Source organism: Cibotium barometz, chromosome 1 (assembly GCF_041138505.1).
Source record: "Cibotium barometz isolate CiBa-2024 chromosome 1, ASM4113850v1, whole genome shotgun sequence".
NCBI lineage: Eukaryota > Viridiplantae > Streptophyta > Polypodiopsida > Cyatheales > Cibotiaceae > Cibotium > Cibotium barometz.
The window spans coordinates 20,986,598-21,003,499 of NC_141046.1; the positions used below are offsets into that span (position 1 = coordinate 20,986,598).

The 16,902-nt window shown below is 43.6% G+C and overlaps 1 protein-coding gene across 3 annotated transcripts in view; it reads left to right on the top strand.

Moving 5' to 3' along the window:
• The window catches only part of LOC147641718 (uncharacterized), a 121,853-nt gene extending 105,171 nt beyond the window's left edge, over positions 1-16,682 (top strand). For 2 of the 3 annotated variants that reach the window (XM_086798890.1, XM_086798897.1), the window contains exons 6-10: positions 13,040-13,133; positions 13,297-13,404; positions 15,852-15,938; positions 16,086-16,151; positions 16,241-16,682. In XM_086798890.1, coding sequence (XP_086655016.1) covers positions 13,040-13,133; positions 13,297-13,404; positions 15,852-15,938; positions 16,086-16,151; positions 16,241-16,402 — 517 coding nt within the window. In that variant the 3' untranslated portion in view covers positions 16,403-16,682. The remainder of the gene's footprint in view (positions 1-13,039; positions 13,134-13,296; positions 13,405-15,851; positions 15,939-16,085; positions 16,152-16,240) is intronic. The other variant, XM_086798903.1, reaches the window with a different exon arrangement.
• Positions 16,683-16,902: the final 220 nt, after the last annotated feature.

A 16,902-nucleotide genomic window follows, 5' to 3' on the forward strand; every position in this document is an offset into this window, starting at 1 on the left:
GATGTAGGAGTTGAGGGGAACTCCATTCCACTCATTAGTCATGTACAAGTTCGTAAAGCAATAAAGCAATCTATTTCCTCGTACTTGATATTTGTAAGAGATTCAAAGAATTCTGAGGGTGATTAATCACTTTCAACTCTTAATCATGAAAGGAAAGACTTCTTAAGGAAGTATGAGGATTGTTTCGTAGACTCTTCCAGGAGAGCTACCTCCAAAGAGACCTCTTCTATGAGCCTCCAAGATTTCTTCAATGCTCCACCAAGAGGATGCTTGGTTCTTTAAATACTTGAGGGGATGCTTGCTTTTGCTTTTGTTTTTATTACTTGGCTTTTGCTTTTGTTTTAATAATAATTAAAGTTCTTGATTTTAACTTCAAGGCCTTGCTTTTTGGCCCTAAAACTGCTTTTTGAAAAAGTGGCTTATACCTTTTTGACTCAGTTCGACGAGCTCTTTCCAACGATGCCCTCAGCTTTTTGGTCAACAAAGGTTGACTTTTGCTTGTTCTTGCTTTTTGACCTAGATAAGTGCTTTTTCCAATTCCAACTTTAGGAACCCTGTTTCCATGTGTCCATCATGCTGTCCATGTGTCCGGGCATGAATTTTATTATGAGAAAAGAGCATGGAGGACCAAATAGTTACAAGAGAACCAAATACCATAGCCCTTGTAAATATCAAGTACAGATGGGGTTTGTTTCAAAATATGTGTTAAATTGCATACATTTGTGTGCATGGCTTATTTTTATTTGCATGTATTGTTTTGTTTGCTTGGACAATGCTTGTATTTTATTGCATGAGAAGCTCATGGATCTGGGGCGCTTGGATTGCACCCATGTGTTAATATGTTGCATAACCTGACTTCAATTAACTTGTATTGATGGATTTGTACAAGAATAATTGAGATTTTGAAGGCAGCCCACTCTTATGCAGGTTTTCTATCTGCATGCACGCATGACAGCCTAGCTAAGTATTGTTGATAAACTTATTCTCCATGATGAGAAACCTCCATGCATGCGACATGCATAGTCAGAAACCCTCATGCATGTGACATGCATAGTTAGAAACCCCCATACATGCGACATGCATGGCCAGAAACCCCCATGCACGCGACATGCAAGAATTTTCAGCTACATGCATGTATCATGCAATGCTTTATCTTTTCATGCATCTAAAAGTGTGCCATGCAAGCTTACTTTTCTTAAAAGTAAAGCATGCAAGCTCACTTTTCTCCAAAAGAGGCATGCAAGATAAGAAAAAGATAAAAACTTTTCCTCCTCTTTTAGCTACATGAGTTGCTACTTTGCTAATAGCCATTCTTTGATCCAAAAGACTTGCACAAACCTCTCCCTACCACATCTTTTCATGAGCAATAACCTCCACTCCTCCTCTTCATCATCTAGGCGCCTCCTTGTAGGCTGAATAGAACTCTATAAATTCAGATTTCCAGCCTCATTCATAAGTACTTGGCCTTTGTTTATTGCTCTATCTTATGCACTTATTCTAGAGTATTTTTCTAGCCATACCATAGTGTTTTTATTTCCCCAAAACACTTAGAAGCTGGCCGAATTTTGATTTTCAGAATTGAAAGTCTCCATTTAAACTAGAAGAAGAAGAAGACGACTATTCCCAAGATTGAAGCTGTGGAAGAATCATCTTGGATCTGGTTGCTACAAGTTCTGTGTAGGAGAACCCTTGGGAAGTGCTGGGCATTCTCCTAAGGCTGATTTTCAGCCATTAGGTGGTTGATTTTATTGAAGTTAAGCTACATTTGAAGAAACCGGGATTGTTGGGCAATCTTGGTGAAGGGTGCTGGGCACCGTATTGCCAACTTGTAGCTGGGCTACTTGTAGGCAAGTATAGCGTTTGTAAGTTGTTTTCATATTCAATCATTTTGGAAGAAACAGTGGTGTATGGCTGGGCCAATCCACCCGTTTTATGTTCTTGTAAAATTCTTACTCCCTTAAGGCAATACATATCCTTCAAGGGGAGGGACCAGCCCATCTTCTGGTCCCTAGTGCAGTATCATTTCTTTTTAGTACTTTCACACTGTATAATCAATTGTTACGGCTATGTATGTGGGATATGGCAGTGATGAAAGGATGATAAATTTTGTGATTTCAGTATTAAATTCTGGATAACCACTCCCCCGCTTGTGACAGCACAAGTCAACGGCGAGTTCTTATTAAACCAGATTTGCATAAATCCTTTGTTGCTGAATGTGATGCAAGTGGTGATCGCATAGGAGCAGTGTTAAATGAAGAAGGTCATGCTGTGGCTTTTGAAAGTCGAAGATTGCAAGATGCAGAGATACATAGTACCATCTATGAGAAAGAATTAATGGCTGTGATTGATGCTTTAACCATATGGAAGCACTATCTCTTAGGTGCTGAATTTATGATCAAAACAGATCATCAGAGTCTCCGGTACTTTCACACACACAGAAAACTCTCAGAGAAGCAGATGCGGAGGGCTAATTTTCTTTCCATGTTTCATTTTGAGATTCTTCACACTTCTGGAAAGAATAATTTAGTTGCTGGTGCATTATGTCATAGGCCCAAGGTGAGTGCTATCACCACTGCCTATCATGAGGACCTTTCATCTATGCCTCAAATGTATAATACCGTTGAAGATTTCAAAGAGATATGGGCTGATTTACAGGCTGCAAAATCAGTCCATCCTTTCTCCATCAAGGATTATTATTTATATCACCATCAAGCCATTTGTGTAGTCAAGCAGCTTCGTCAAAAGGTCATGGATGAAGCACATGCACCTCCCTATGCAAGTCATAGAGGTATTTTGCCCACTACTCAAGCTTTGGAAAGATATTTCTATTGGCCATCTATGCAGGCTGATATAGAAAAATATGTTCGTGAGTGTGGTATGCCAGTATAATAGGCATAAGTTGCCTGGTTTACTTCGGCCTTTGCCTATCCCTCAAGCACCTTGTGATAGCATAGCAATGGATTTTATCACAGATCATCTGCCTATGGTAATAATGCTATTTGTACTATTATTGATCGCTTTAGTAAGCAAGCTCATTTTATTCCCGTAAGAAAGACTATCAAGCCCACTCATATGGCTCGACTCTGTGTTTTTCATGTTTAGAAGTGGATGATTTAGAGGAGGTACTACAACCCGAACAGATTGTCTTCCATCAAGAGCGTAAGCTTAAGGGAGGCAAGGTCATACGCAAGTATTTGGTTAAATTCAAAAACTATTCTCCTATGGATTCACGGTGGATGCAAGAACAAGATCTTAAAGAATATCCCGGTCTCCTCAAAAACGACTTGGAAGCTTTTTAGTTGAGGACAACTGTTTAGAAGCTTGGGGGAATGTAACTACTTCCTAACATCTCGGGATTCATGTTGTAAATTCTCTATTATCCATGGACATGGGTGTTGGACACTACATGTAGCCATGGAATGTTTATGGTTAGGCTTCCCATGCATGTGTATGCTAGCTATATCTACGAGATCCTAGCTGCATAGAAGCATGTTAAGCATTTGATGGATCTTGGAGAACCAAATGCAATATATAATGCCATGGATATTTGATGGATCTTGGAGAACCAAATACCATAGCCCTTGTGAATATCAAGTATAGATAAATAGATAGGGTTTCTTCCAAAATATGTGTTTAAATGCATACATTTGTGTGCATGGCTTATTTTTATTTGCGTGTGTTGTTTTGTTTGCCCGGACAATGCTTGCATTTTAATGCATGAGAAGCTTATGGATTTGGGGATGCTTGGATTGCACCCATGGGTTAATATGTTGCATAACCTGTCTCCAATTAACTTGTATTGATGGATTTGTACAGGAATAATTAACATTTTGAAGGCAATCCACACGTATGTAGGTTTTCTATCTCTATGCATGCATACATGCATGTATGCATGACAGTCTAGCTAGGTATTGTTGATAAACTTCTTCTCCATGATGAGAAACCTCCATGCATGCGACGTGCATAGTCAGAAACCCTCACGCATGTGACATGCATAGTTAGAAACCACCATACATGCGACATGCATGGCCAGAAATCCTCATGCATGCGACATGCAAGCTTTTTTAGCTACATGCATGCATCATGCAATGCTTTATCTTTTCATGCATCTAAAAGTGTGTTATGCAAGCTAACTTTTCTTAAAAGTAAAGCATGCAAGCTCACTTTTCTCCAAAAGAGTCATGCAAGCTAGTTAACTCAAAAGAAAGAGATAAAAACTTTTCCTCCTCTTTTAGCTACACGAGTTGCTACTTTGCTAATAGCCATTCTTTGATCCAAAAGTCTTGCACAAGCCTACCACATCTTTTCATGGGCAATAACCTCCACTCCTCCTCTTCATCTAGGTGCCTCCTTCTATGCTGAATAGAACTCTAAATTCAGATTTCCAGCCTCATTAAACTAGAAGAAGAAGAAGACGACTATTCCCAAGATTGAAGCTGTGGAAGAATCATCTTCGATCTGGTTGCTACAAGTTCTATGTAGGAGAACCCTTGGGAAGTGCTAGGCATTCTCCTAAGGCTGATTTTCAGCCATTAGGTGGTTGATTTTATTGAAGTTAAGCTACATTTGAAGAAACCGGGATTGCTGGGCAATCTTGGTGAAGGGTGCTGGGCACCGTATTGCTAACTTGTAGTTGGGCTACTTGTAGGCAAGTATAGCGTTTGTAAGTTGTTTTCATATTCAATCATTTTGGAAGAAACGGTGGTGTATGGCTGGGCCAATCCACCCGTTTTATGTACTTGTAAAATTCTTACTCCCTTAAGGTAATACATATCCTTCAAGGGGGGGGGGGGACTAGCCCATCTTCTAGTCCTTAGTGCAGTATCATTTATTTTCAGTACTTTCACATTGTATAATCAATTGTTATGGCTATGTATGTGGAATATGGCAGTGATCAAAGGATGATAAATTTTGTGATTTCAGTATTAAATTCTGTATAACCATGTCCCCGCTTGTGATAGGTGCAGAGCTTGGCTTTACTTGCATCAATAAAGGATGCATTGCTAGATATTTGGGATGGTAGGTTGGGGTTGATATTTCTCCTGCACAGCAGTTTGCTTCGGTACTCATGAGCATCCGGAAGAAGCTTCTTCATTGGAGCTCTGAGAGATTAGATTTAGCCTCTAGAGCTTTGGTGGCTAATCAGGTATTGCTTGCCTCGGCTCGGTTTATTGCCTCTTGTTGTTGCTTCTCTCGTGCGTGCATTGGTGAATTGCGGAGATTGATCCGCAATTTTCTTTGGTCGGGTTTGGATGGCACCACAGACACTCGTGCTAGGGTAGTTTGGCTCACAATTATTGAGCCCAGATGAGAGGAAGGATTGAATATTATTGATCCGGATGTTTAGTGTACGGCGTTGCTTTGGAAACTTGTGGTCAGAGGTTTCGTACCAGGCATTGAGTGAAACTCGTGGCACCCGGGGGACTAGGGCCTTTGGCACACTTGTTGATACCATCAATGCATATTAAAACATTTAAACATGGCCACAGCCTAAACACATATCCATCATCACTTTGCATAAAACATAAAGCCGGACAAAACATCCACAAATGCTGAAAATGGAGCTTGCACATGTGACACCGTGTAGAGGCCGGAATGGCCCCCCCCTCCCTCCCCCCCCCTTGGAGTATTTTATTACCCAAGGAGAATAATATCATGTACAAGCTTTGAGGGCCTTACTCTGCCCACGGGAGATGCCGGATTATCCATATACAAATGCCATAACACAGCCCAACACGAGGCAACCAAGCCGGAACTTAGGCTGTAGAATTCCCGAGCCAACAGTATAATCCATATACCTCTGTGTGGGTACTGATTCTTTCCCAAAAACCACGGGTCTTCATGCAATAGAGCTAGTACAGCAAGTGCATCTCTCCATTCAGCTGGTACAACAAGTACAATGGTTGGTACATCAGGTACAGTGGTTGGTATAGCTGGCACAGTGGTTGGGACAAGTACAGTGGTGGGTACAATCGGTACGGTGATCGATACAAGTATAAATGCAAGTACAGCAGGTACAATGGCTTCAGTATTTCTTTGCAACGGAAGCCTCCAAAACAGTCCCCAACAGCCGGTATTCTTCATGGGCAGCCTTCAAGAGAGAGAGAGAGAGTAGCCATCATTAGGGTAGCCTGTAATGGTGGTAGAGGCTAGTGTGCAGCAAGAGAGTCTCTATTAATGAAGAGAGAGGGCTCCAATTTATAGATTTGGGTCTCCCATGAGTGAAAATGGAAAGAGAAGGCTATGATGACACGTGGAGAGCCACACAATAGCTGGAGTGACAAGTGTGAGGCCACTTGTCTTACTTTGATCCGCTTTCTTGCCACATGTCCCAATCTAAGAGATGGGTTCTCCCATAATCTTTACCTCTAAAAATATCCCAACTAGTAGACATTCTATCATAGGCACTTTGCCAACTCTTGGTATCTGCTCAATTCGAGATGTAATGATGCGAACATAATTTCCATCGAAGTCGGGCCAAAAATAGCAACTCTCCTAAATTTTAGGAGTGTGGTCCTTTGTATTCTAGGATAATCCCGCATTCCCAAAGCTTGTACTTTCCAAATATTTAGACATCCTAGAGTCCACCAGACCCCTTTCATACTGGGAAATGTCCAGGCTGGTGACATCCTTCCCAACTTAAAAGTTGTCCGCAACTTTAAGCTTCAAGCGATATATTAAAGATATAATCATGTACCATTAAGTGGGCGAGACAAGACAATCTCAAAAATCCAATATGATTGAAGAATCCATGCCCCAAAGAAATGGGTGAGACTAAATAAGTCTCCATAATACCAATATCAAAATCATGTCCCAAAATAAATGGGCGAGAATTCCATGGAAAGATATGCTAGACACAGGCACAAGAGCCAATTATGTCTCAATCACCAATATCAATGAGATAATCATATGCCAATGAAAATCACCAACCAGGTGCTAAGACACTTAAATAAGTGCCATGCACAAGAAACTAGTGCCTCACACAGAAACATGTGCTATGCACACAAACTGGTGCCATTCAAGAGCACAAACCATGGTGACAAAAAAGCTAGTTCTCCATAGTTTTCTCCCAATCCCAATAGTTCCCATGTTCTCCCATACAATCCCAACTCTGATCAACAAGCATGGTGTGGAAACAATGAAACACTCACTCCACAATCGCAACACGAATCCACGTGTATGGTGGAGTGTTCATTGAATTGCCCTCTCACAATCCCAACATGAATCCACATGCATGGTGAAATGAACAATGAACCTCTTGGCCTTTGTATGGGGAGATAGTGATTCTAATATGTTAAAATAAAATAAAATTCCATGTCTCAAATAAATGGGGACGAGACAAAATAAGTCTCTTGCCAACAAGGCATCGGTCCACATGACCCTTGGCATAGACGTAAGTCCCGTGCCAACCAAGCGTCATGTCTAGTTTACCACTTGCACTCCGTGTTGGTACTTTGACCACACCTTGGATGAGTGGTGGGCTTAAGTAACAAGATAAAACAATCACTTGCAGGCATAGATAGCCTGGTGTTCCATAAGCATTTTTGCTACACATAGTTTATAGGCATTTTGGCCACCAATAGTTTGTAGGCATTTCGGCCACCAACTCACACTACCCTCTCAAGTGCCCATGTTTTCTTCCATCTGCTCTCTATTGTTCCACCCATACATGGTAGAAACAATCTTCAAGAGAGCACGTTGGACAAGAGAACACTACACAGGGTATGTTGTGCTTGACAGTACCCTCTCAAGTGCCCATGTTCCCTTCCATCTGCTCTCTATTGTTCCACCCACACATGGTAGAAACAATCTTCGAGAGAGCACGAGAACACTACACAGGGTATGTGAACAATTACAACGCAGATATTGGCATAGGCTTTGGCATTCATACAGAAGGAGCCACATCTCTCATTTCTTTTGGTTTTTTTTACATGGTGGTCTCCCCACCAATCAATGGAGATCGATTTTCGGTGTAGCACCTACCTGCCCTAGATGTGCGGGAAATTTTGAGACTGTACAACATTGTTTATGGGGATGCAGCATTGCACAACAGATTTGGCTTTCTATAGCCCAACTTATGGGCAAATTGAGTGGCCGCACCATGCATGTGACTTAGAGAGCAGTTGCTTGGCTCTGCCAGTCCGGTCCACAGGTTTTGTATGGGGGCAGTGGTACATACTTTGCTATTTTCATTTGTAGAGGTATTGCCCAGCATGGTTTATTGCAGGATGTCCCTCACTCAGATTATACACCCCCCAGACAGAGGATTGATACCAATAGGAGATTGTTGCCAGTATTACAGCATGGCAGATCTGGAGAGCTAGATGCACGGAGGCTATTGAGGGTGTCCAGATTTTTGGGTCTTAGTGCATTAGTACTATATATGGTGATATCATCCATACTCTCATGGCTACATCGGCTCGTATTTAGGGGTCCTCTCGTTCTGCGCAGGCAAAGCACGTTATATTTATGAGGGAGTGGGACCATGGCATTTTCTTTTCCTCTAGTCCCATAGGTCTCTCATGGCATCATGATGCTCCTTAGTGGTTGAAATCACCTTACATATTGGAGTGATTCTATTCTTTTCTGGCTTAGAGCCGTGATTTTTGTATGCCTTTTTCATACTTAATAGAAAGTCTCTTTCTTGAAAAAAAAAACCTGTTGAGCCTTCGGGTAATCCCAAAGACAGTGTTACTTAAAACTCCTGGGGATGGCTGCACCTCGGACAAGTTGCTGGTCGACCGCCAATGGCCAACCACGTTCCAACCACCAAACTCCTATGTGCCAGCAGCCAAAGAAAGAGGAGGCCGAAAATTGTCCCCGAGCCTCTTCTAAAAATATGAGAGAAAACGCTATGAGAGGCCTTGTTATTGGTTGTTGTCGGGGTGCCCTCAACCTCGGGCATTTGAATTCCACGGCCTAGCCACGTGGTGTATGTGAAGAACTGGGTATCCAGTGTCTCCTCACGGTCAGTAGGATCGCCAAGTCCACGCCCCCAGGGGAGGCGCGTGAGGGGCCGGCTCTCCCAAATCCATAACTGCCAGAATCTCTCCTTGGCCATCTTGCCGGCAGGGGGTCAATGTGCCACTCATGTGCTTGAAATCTGATCACCCTCACCCTCTGTAAGGTGCAGCCACTGAAATCATCCAGAGGGGGCTCTAGTCTCTCTAATCTGCCATGGGTCCAATAGAAAAAGTGAGCAAAGCATAGCTCTCATCCGTGCCATGGACAACCAAGAGAACATCTTGCCTAGTAAACACGCCCAGCCATTGTGGGGGGGTCGGGTCTAGGATAGGAGTCAGCCACTCCTGGGGAATATCAGAGTTGATGTCGATGGTGAGTCTGTCTCTACCCCGGATCCCAACTAGGCCTCTCTCCTGAGCCTCTGGGGGAAGCTATCTGAATGCAAGTCAATCTTCAAGGGACTTGGTAGGTCCTATGCTCAACGCTTGAACATGTGGCCACTGGGTAAACGGATTAGGGCCGGCCTGAGGTGATCCCAAGCTCAGAGTAGGTTGGCTGCAAATTTGTCCTCAAAAGCTAGGCTAAAGCCGCGGGCCCACATCTATGTGAAGATGCATTCGGTGCTCTACCGCTAGGGGTCTCCCAGGCTCAGAGTACGGGTTGAAATGCGGGCCAAGAGGAAGTCCTTCCAAGGCTCACCACATGGACAAAGTCCTCTAACAATCAACTTACCCAGCAGGGCGTGGCTCTGAATGGCGGGGTCAATGATGCCTAGGTCCCCTTTGTGTCGCAGTTGGATAATCACTCTTCAGACCACCTTGGCCCGGGCAGGCCTCCCATCACTGTCGGCCCACAAGAAGTTCCGGATCAACTGTTGTACATGACCAATGCATGCTCGGGAGAAGGCCCAACAAGAAGTAATGTACGACATGGTGGCAAGGACCTGGTTCGCCACCACCACTCGGCTGGCCAAGGAGAGCCTCGCAGAACTCCAATATAAAAGCTTCTTTCGAATGCTTAGAAGTAGGGAGGCGAGCTTCTGCTCCGGGGAGATATCGATGCCCATGTGGCATCCCAAATAGCGGACTGGAGTGCCCCTCGGGATCCATTGGAAAGCCTCAACTGGATGTCAAATCGGGGCGGTTGTAGTGCCTACCGAAAAACCACACGACTTGTGTCAATTGATTTGTGCTCCTGATGCGCGACAAAAGATCTCAATCGCCTCTGCGAATCTTTGGAGATTCCCCACATCTCCGGATAGGTATGCTACTGTGTCATTTGCAAACTTTGAGTCCAACACTCCTCTTGAGTATGGATGAGGAGACGCAATCCCTGGAGACCTGTCTTCTGAGCTGAGAGAAAACTACTCATGGCCTTAGCGACAAATAGGAAGAGGTAAGGTGCCAGTGGACAGCCTGTCGGACCGAGCCAGAAAGGGGAAATCTGTCACCTCGGTCTCCCTGAATGAGAACCTAACAGTGAGAGGTTGAGTAGAAGGCCTGAAACACCACGGATCGGCTCCACTGGGAACCCCATCCGGTACATTGTGCCCTTCAAAAAGCTCTAGTCAACTCTATCATAGGCTTTCTCAAAATCTAGGAGGAGCACAATGAGGTCTTGCTGCCACATCCTGGCCGAAGCAGTCACCTTCCAGAAAGTAAAGATGTTGTCCAGAATGCTTCGATCCTGCACAAAACCTGTCTGAGTGTCATGGATCAAGTCAGGGAGGAAAGGCTGAAGTCTCTGGCTGATGGCTTTTGCCAAAATCTTGTAGGTGGTCCCAAGAAGGGTGCTGGGTCTGCACTGCCAGATCTCCAATTTGTCACCACCCTCCTTAGGAATCAAGTGAATCAAACCCTATGAAAGCCTCTCTGGCATGGCACTTGTATTATAATCTCATTGAAGGCTACTCGAAGGCCGCCTTCCATGAGATCCTAGTGGCAAAGAAAGAAGGAAACTGGAAGCCCGTTTGCCCTTGGGCATTTGCCCCTAGGGAGAGCCGTCAATGCCTCCGCCAGTTCCTTTGCTATGAAGGGAATCAATAAGGTGGTCCGGAGAGCGGGGGGAACCACCTCTCTCGTGTGCCGCCAGACCCTCTCTAGCGTGTCTCAACTCCCCCACTTGTGGGGATAAGGGGGCACCCATGAGGAGGGATCTGAAAAAATCCGTGGCAGTGGCTTTCACATGGGGAGGGTTAGAAACAATAGTTCCATCCTAGCCACTCAACTTTCGAATACCATCTCTTTGCCTATGAAGGCCTGCAATCTCAAAGAAGTCCCTTGTGACTCTATTGCTAGCTTGGGTCGAGAAGGAAGCTCTAGCAGGGTATCTGTACTCCACCCTCCTCTCCTCGATGGATCTGATCTATGTACGGGCAGCAACAAGTTGAATCTCAATCCATGGGCTATCGGGGGAACTCTCCTGAAGACGCTGAAGAGAAGCAAGACCCTCCGAATGCATCTCTCCTTTCTCTCCTGCGAAATCCCTCCAATCTGCTCTGTGTTGCCTCTTGCAAAAAGCTGTTGATCTTGTCAAGGCCTGCATCCAAGGTGCACGAGGCAAAGCCTGAGATAAAATCCAGTCCTGCCCATATCTGCTCTATCCTGTTGTAGATATCAAGGTCCTGGATGAGGCTGTCTGGAATCCTAGTGCTCACATGCCTGTCGTGTCTCCAGGGGTCCTGCAAGGACAGAATAACCGGAGCATGATTAGAGAAAGTGGTGCCCACCAAGATGCCAATCATGCCCCCGGGACGGTAGGCCCACTCATTCACATAGAATCTATTAGTGCCAGGGGCTTCATCGTTTTCAGCCGAAGGTACCTTCTCTTCAGTGTTTTTTCCTCATCTGAGGTGTGGAAGCTGGTTGGCCTGTATTTTCAGGATTGCAGCCCCTTTGTTGGCTGTGTTTTCTTCTCCAGTGGACACATCACTTGTAGAGGGGGTCTTGTGTGGATTGTGGCTGTGGTGACAGCTTGGTACCTGAGGAAGACACTGAATTTTCTGATTTCAGTCAGCGTTTTGCTGATTTTGGAGCATCTATACCTGCGTTTTTTTCTTGGCCTACACAGTACCCTGTTTTCTCCTGTTTCTTGCCTTCTGTTGGCGGTGGAGTGCAGTTTTTTTGCTGGACAGCAGTGTTTTGGCTGCGTTTTACTTCCCAAAGGAGTTTTCTACACTCGAGGGGGCCCAACTCCAGCTACTTCATTTGAGGATCAGTTTCGGGAGTTGTTTTGTATCTTTGGAGACTTTCTTCTGCGACTAGAGTTTGTAGATTTTGGAGGAGAGCAGTTCTTTCTTGACGAGAGTAGTGATCTTTTCAGAGATCCTGAGCAGAGTTTTATTTTGTCTGAGCCTGTGTTCTTTGCAATGTTTGCAGAGGAAGGAGGGTGTTTTGCTTGTGAGGTGTGATCCTTCCGCTGTAGCAGTTTTGCTAGTGGTGACTGGAGTTTACTACTGTATGTGTAGCCCCTATATATTCAGGTTAATGCCCACTTTGAAGCAAGGGACTGCCATTGCTTAGCTTTTCACTGGCTTCTGTGATCATGAATATTTTAAATATTTCCCTTTGTATGTTTTAACTTTTAAGATTTTCTCCTCATTTTGATTGTGTTGTCAAGTTTCTTTTAAGCAGCTTAACCCCTTGTTACAGCTAGCTGCTCTCACGGGTGGATTTTGAAACCTCATCATGTTTTCCCATCTCAAGATGTCTTCAAGGATATAACATGTTTTAAGGAGCCTTTAAAACTCCATGAAGCATGCAGGAAAGAGATTTTGTATTTTCTTCATTTTCCATTGCAGTCTTTTTGTGCTTTGCCACTGTGTAGTAATTCATTGACCAACAAAACTGCCACCGTTTTGTAGGTTTGCAGTAAAGATAACATATATGTGCTTTTGAAATGATTTTAGCATTACTTGAAGGTTTTTATAGTATATAAGACAAATGACAGTACTTGATCTAAATGTTATTATATGTAAATATTTCAAATAATTAATTATGACCAAATTTCTGAACCTGATGCCCAGCTAAGGCATGTTTTTGTGTCACCTAAACTTGCTTTGTCTATGTCATTGCAGGTGGGTGTATCATCATTATTGTGCAATGTTGATGGCTGTTGTAGCTCTTACATGGGACATCAAAGGAGCACATCCCCATTGTGAACAAAAGCAGGTCACTTCTTGTCACTTCTTGTCAATACTTTATATCTCCTAAAATGTATTTGTTTGCAAGTCATGCTTTCATTGCCAGAGAAAAGTGTATATTGCTACAGTTAGACATTGGCTGCAGGTTTATCTTGGTGGGATCTGTTGAAGTTTTTGATGTGTATGGGCAGCATGGAGTTCGTTTTTTCTTGGTATGGGCAGTGGTGCAAGGTGTGGCTATGCTGCTTCAAAATAGATACCAAAGACAACGACTATATACACGCATTGCGCTTGGAAAGGTGCCATCTTTAGAACATCATGGCTGTTTTGTATTTTATGGAGCATTGCAAGCTGTGTTTTAGCTTTGCAGAAGATGCATTATAACAAGTCTCTCTCTTGGAAAGAGGCCTTGCTAGTGGGAATGTGCACTTATGAGCCAATAACTTTTTATAGTTCTTAGGCTGTAAATAAATCATGAAAGCAATAAAAATTCCCTTTACACTAACCGACACCGTAAGTGTCCATAAGTTCTTATTATCATTGTTATTACTCGTTGTGCCCCAGCTAGGGCCCCCTAGGTATAAGCCTAGCCTCAAACTAAATGCCAGCCATGTTATACACCCCCACTCTCCTGTAGCCACGTTGAGGTCTAAACACTTCTACCATCAATGTAATTTGAACACGAGCCATGCACCAATCTACAATGAGTGAAGCTCTGACAACACAGTGCCCCCCTCGTATGACAACACAGTGCCCCCTTGGAATATCTTTATTATCCAAGGATAAATTTCCAGGACAAGCTATGATGGCCTTTTTCTCCTCACGGAGTTGCTGAGTACTGTAACCAATGCTTCAAAGTACAACCATCATCATAAATATCAAAATATCAAAATATATTGGTACTTCCTACTTGTTGCCAACACAAGGCTTCCCTTCCACTTGTGGATACTGATTTTCCCCACAAACATGTGCCTTCAGCTTGATATTTGTGGAGTAGCAGGATTATAGGCCCTTGTCACAGCCTATAAACAGGCACAGAGTAGAAAAAACAGCAGCAGGTACTCTGTACAGAATATGGTACCTGGTACTGTCAAGTACAAATGGGAAAACATTCCATCTTCTGGGTACAATATGTATGATAGGTGCAGCCGGTATAGAATCAGATACACGTGTAGCCCAAAACAGGTACAGAGTACGACCAGCAGGTGTAGTCCATACAGTGGGTATAACAACAAGTACATCAGCTGTAACTTGGAGTGGAGTGGGACAGAAGGGGTCTCACAAAACATGACCATTAATGCAATTAAACACTTAGATTGGCCACAGCCTTAAACATATGCCACTTAATTTCACAAATTAAATTGCATTAATGGTCAAGTGTTTTGAGAAACCCCTGCTGGCCCACCCAACTTGGAGTTACATCAGCTTGGGCAGAAGAAGGTACGGACAGTATGGCAGCAGTATAGAGATTTAGGCCGGCTGTGAAGTGTACAGAAAGCTGACGAGCAGCACGGGAAAAGGCAGTACAGACAGGTCGAGAGTCGGTGGGTTTTAAAAGCCTCTTCATCATGTTTAATCTTAGGAAATTGTGCCCCTTCTGAACATTAGAAAGATCATGCATGTGACTCCACATGGGGTGTCACATGTGAGGCGGCTTCCAATTCTTGCCACAAAAATGTGGCCATTGCTTCAATTAGGTGGGTGCCCCTCTCTTGGGTGCCTAAAGACTATAAAAATAGAGTAATCAAGTTCACATCGATTAAAAACAGGGTGGCCACATTAATTACTTGTCTAGTCTTTCTATACTAATGTCCACCCATTATCAAAGTGGTGTGAATCCATTGAAGTGAACACACATAAATGCCCTTCATTTAACCTTTGTTTACTATGAACAGTATCCACACAAAATATGGGGGCCCACGGGGTGCTTTACTGCATATATCCTTGGGCCCAATGGTGGCGACACTGAAAAACATGTGCAGTGACAATCTACCAGGCACCAAAACAGGAGCAATGGGGCTTGACATATTCTACTAGATAATCCCCATTTGCAATAGCTTGTACCGAAGCACGATGGAGAGGAGGATGAGGAGGAAGTAATGCACTACATAGTAGCCAAGAGCACCTCGTAGAGTGGCTACCACCACTCTTACCCGGCATCCAAGAAAGGCATGGGGGATTGATTGGTGTGCCCTTGGGGATCCACTGTAAGGCATCAACAGGGTGCCAAGTCGGGGTGGGGGAGGGACCTACCCAAAAAGCTGCAAAACTTTGTTGATCTTTGCCCCGCCTCGCAGAACAACTCGATCGCAGAGGCAAAATGTTTTAAGTTTCCCTCTCTCCCAAAGGTGTAGGCTGCGGTGTCATTGGCAAACTCTGAATCCAGGGACTCCTCCATTGTGCGGATGGGAGACCAAGGCCCTGCAGAGCCATGTCCTAGGATCTCAAGAAGTTGCTCACGGCATCCGCCACAAACAAGTGGAGGAAAGGAGAGGCTGACATGTCTTAGTGGGAGAAAAGCCAACAACAAAATTTCAGTGTAAAATCCAGGTGTGCTTGGTTCTTTTCAGAGGATGCATCTTACTAAATGCACCTAAAGATTTATATTTGGTTTTGAAACTCTGCTTGCAGGACATAAGGTGGTTTTCCAGCTATTCAATTTTTGGTTTGTTTTTGGGTGTCTTCTTTTAATTTGCTGGTATGCGGTTAGTCATTCACTTTTCTTGGTTGTTAATGACGGTCTCAGGCAGGACGGATGGATGTCGTATGGGGAGAAACAGCAGGTGTTATAGGCCAACTTTGGCTGCTGTACCCCCTTCTTTTCTTACTACAGGTACGCATCTTGTCATGTCTAATGACATGGTGCTGTAAAATAAAGTGGGTGTACAACTAAGAAAGTAAGATTTGTAGGCTATGTGGGGAGCACAGAAGACATAACCTGTCCTTGATGATGTCTCTAACCCCTTTGTTTCTGTTACAGTTTTTTCAGGGTTATCTAGGATTTCTTCTACTGCTAACCGCTTTTACGAAGGACTCTGAGTGGCAGGTAACTGCTTGACTTCCTCAAGAGTACTTCTGTACTTGTTGACAAGTGTACCTGTTTAAGGAGGTGTGTGTGTGTGTGTGGTCTTACAGGTGATAGGCTGTGGCATTTTGCTGCTTATCATGGCGCTCGGCAACTTCGCAAACACCTTGGAGACCCTGTTTGCCAAAATGAGAATCAAGACTAGAATGAAGGGCAAGAATCTTTTGCAGAAAAAAGTTTCAACTCAAAAGAAAGCTTTGAAAAATCAGTAGTGGACATATATATATATATATATATATGATGCTGTAGCATACGTACCTGGAATGTATATTATCCACCATTTTTGACTGTCTTTTACCCAGAGCCTTTGTAAGAGGCTCTCATGGCCTTGAGTTACATACATGACCCTCTAATTAACAGATCATTTTCAGATGTTCGTTTGAGAAGGTTTATTTACGTACTTCGTTGTACCCCCGTGGTAATTACAAATAGGGGAAAAGCTAACATAGCAGTGTTTTTTTTTGGGTGCAATCTGATTACTGGCTTTGGATATACTGCACTGCATTATATTTTTTTAGTCTTTGAAATCATATTGTCTAGCAATTAGAGAGAGCCTGTGCAAAACAATGCCTATTCAATCCACAGTAGATTGCAGGGACATGCATTAAAACTAAAATTGTTTGGGTACAGTAGTCACCCAAGAAATTGTGAGCGAATTTCTTAACTTTATTGCTTATATGAGGCTACACATCTTCAGACTTAAATGCTTAAT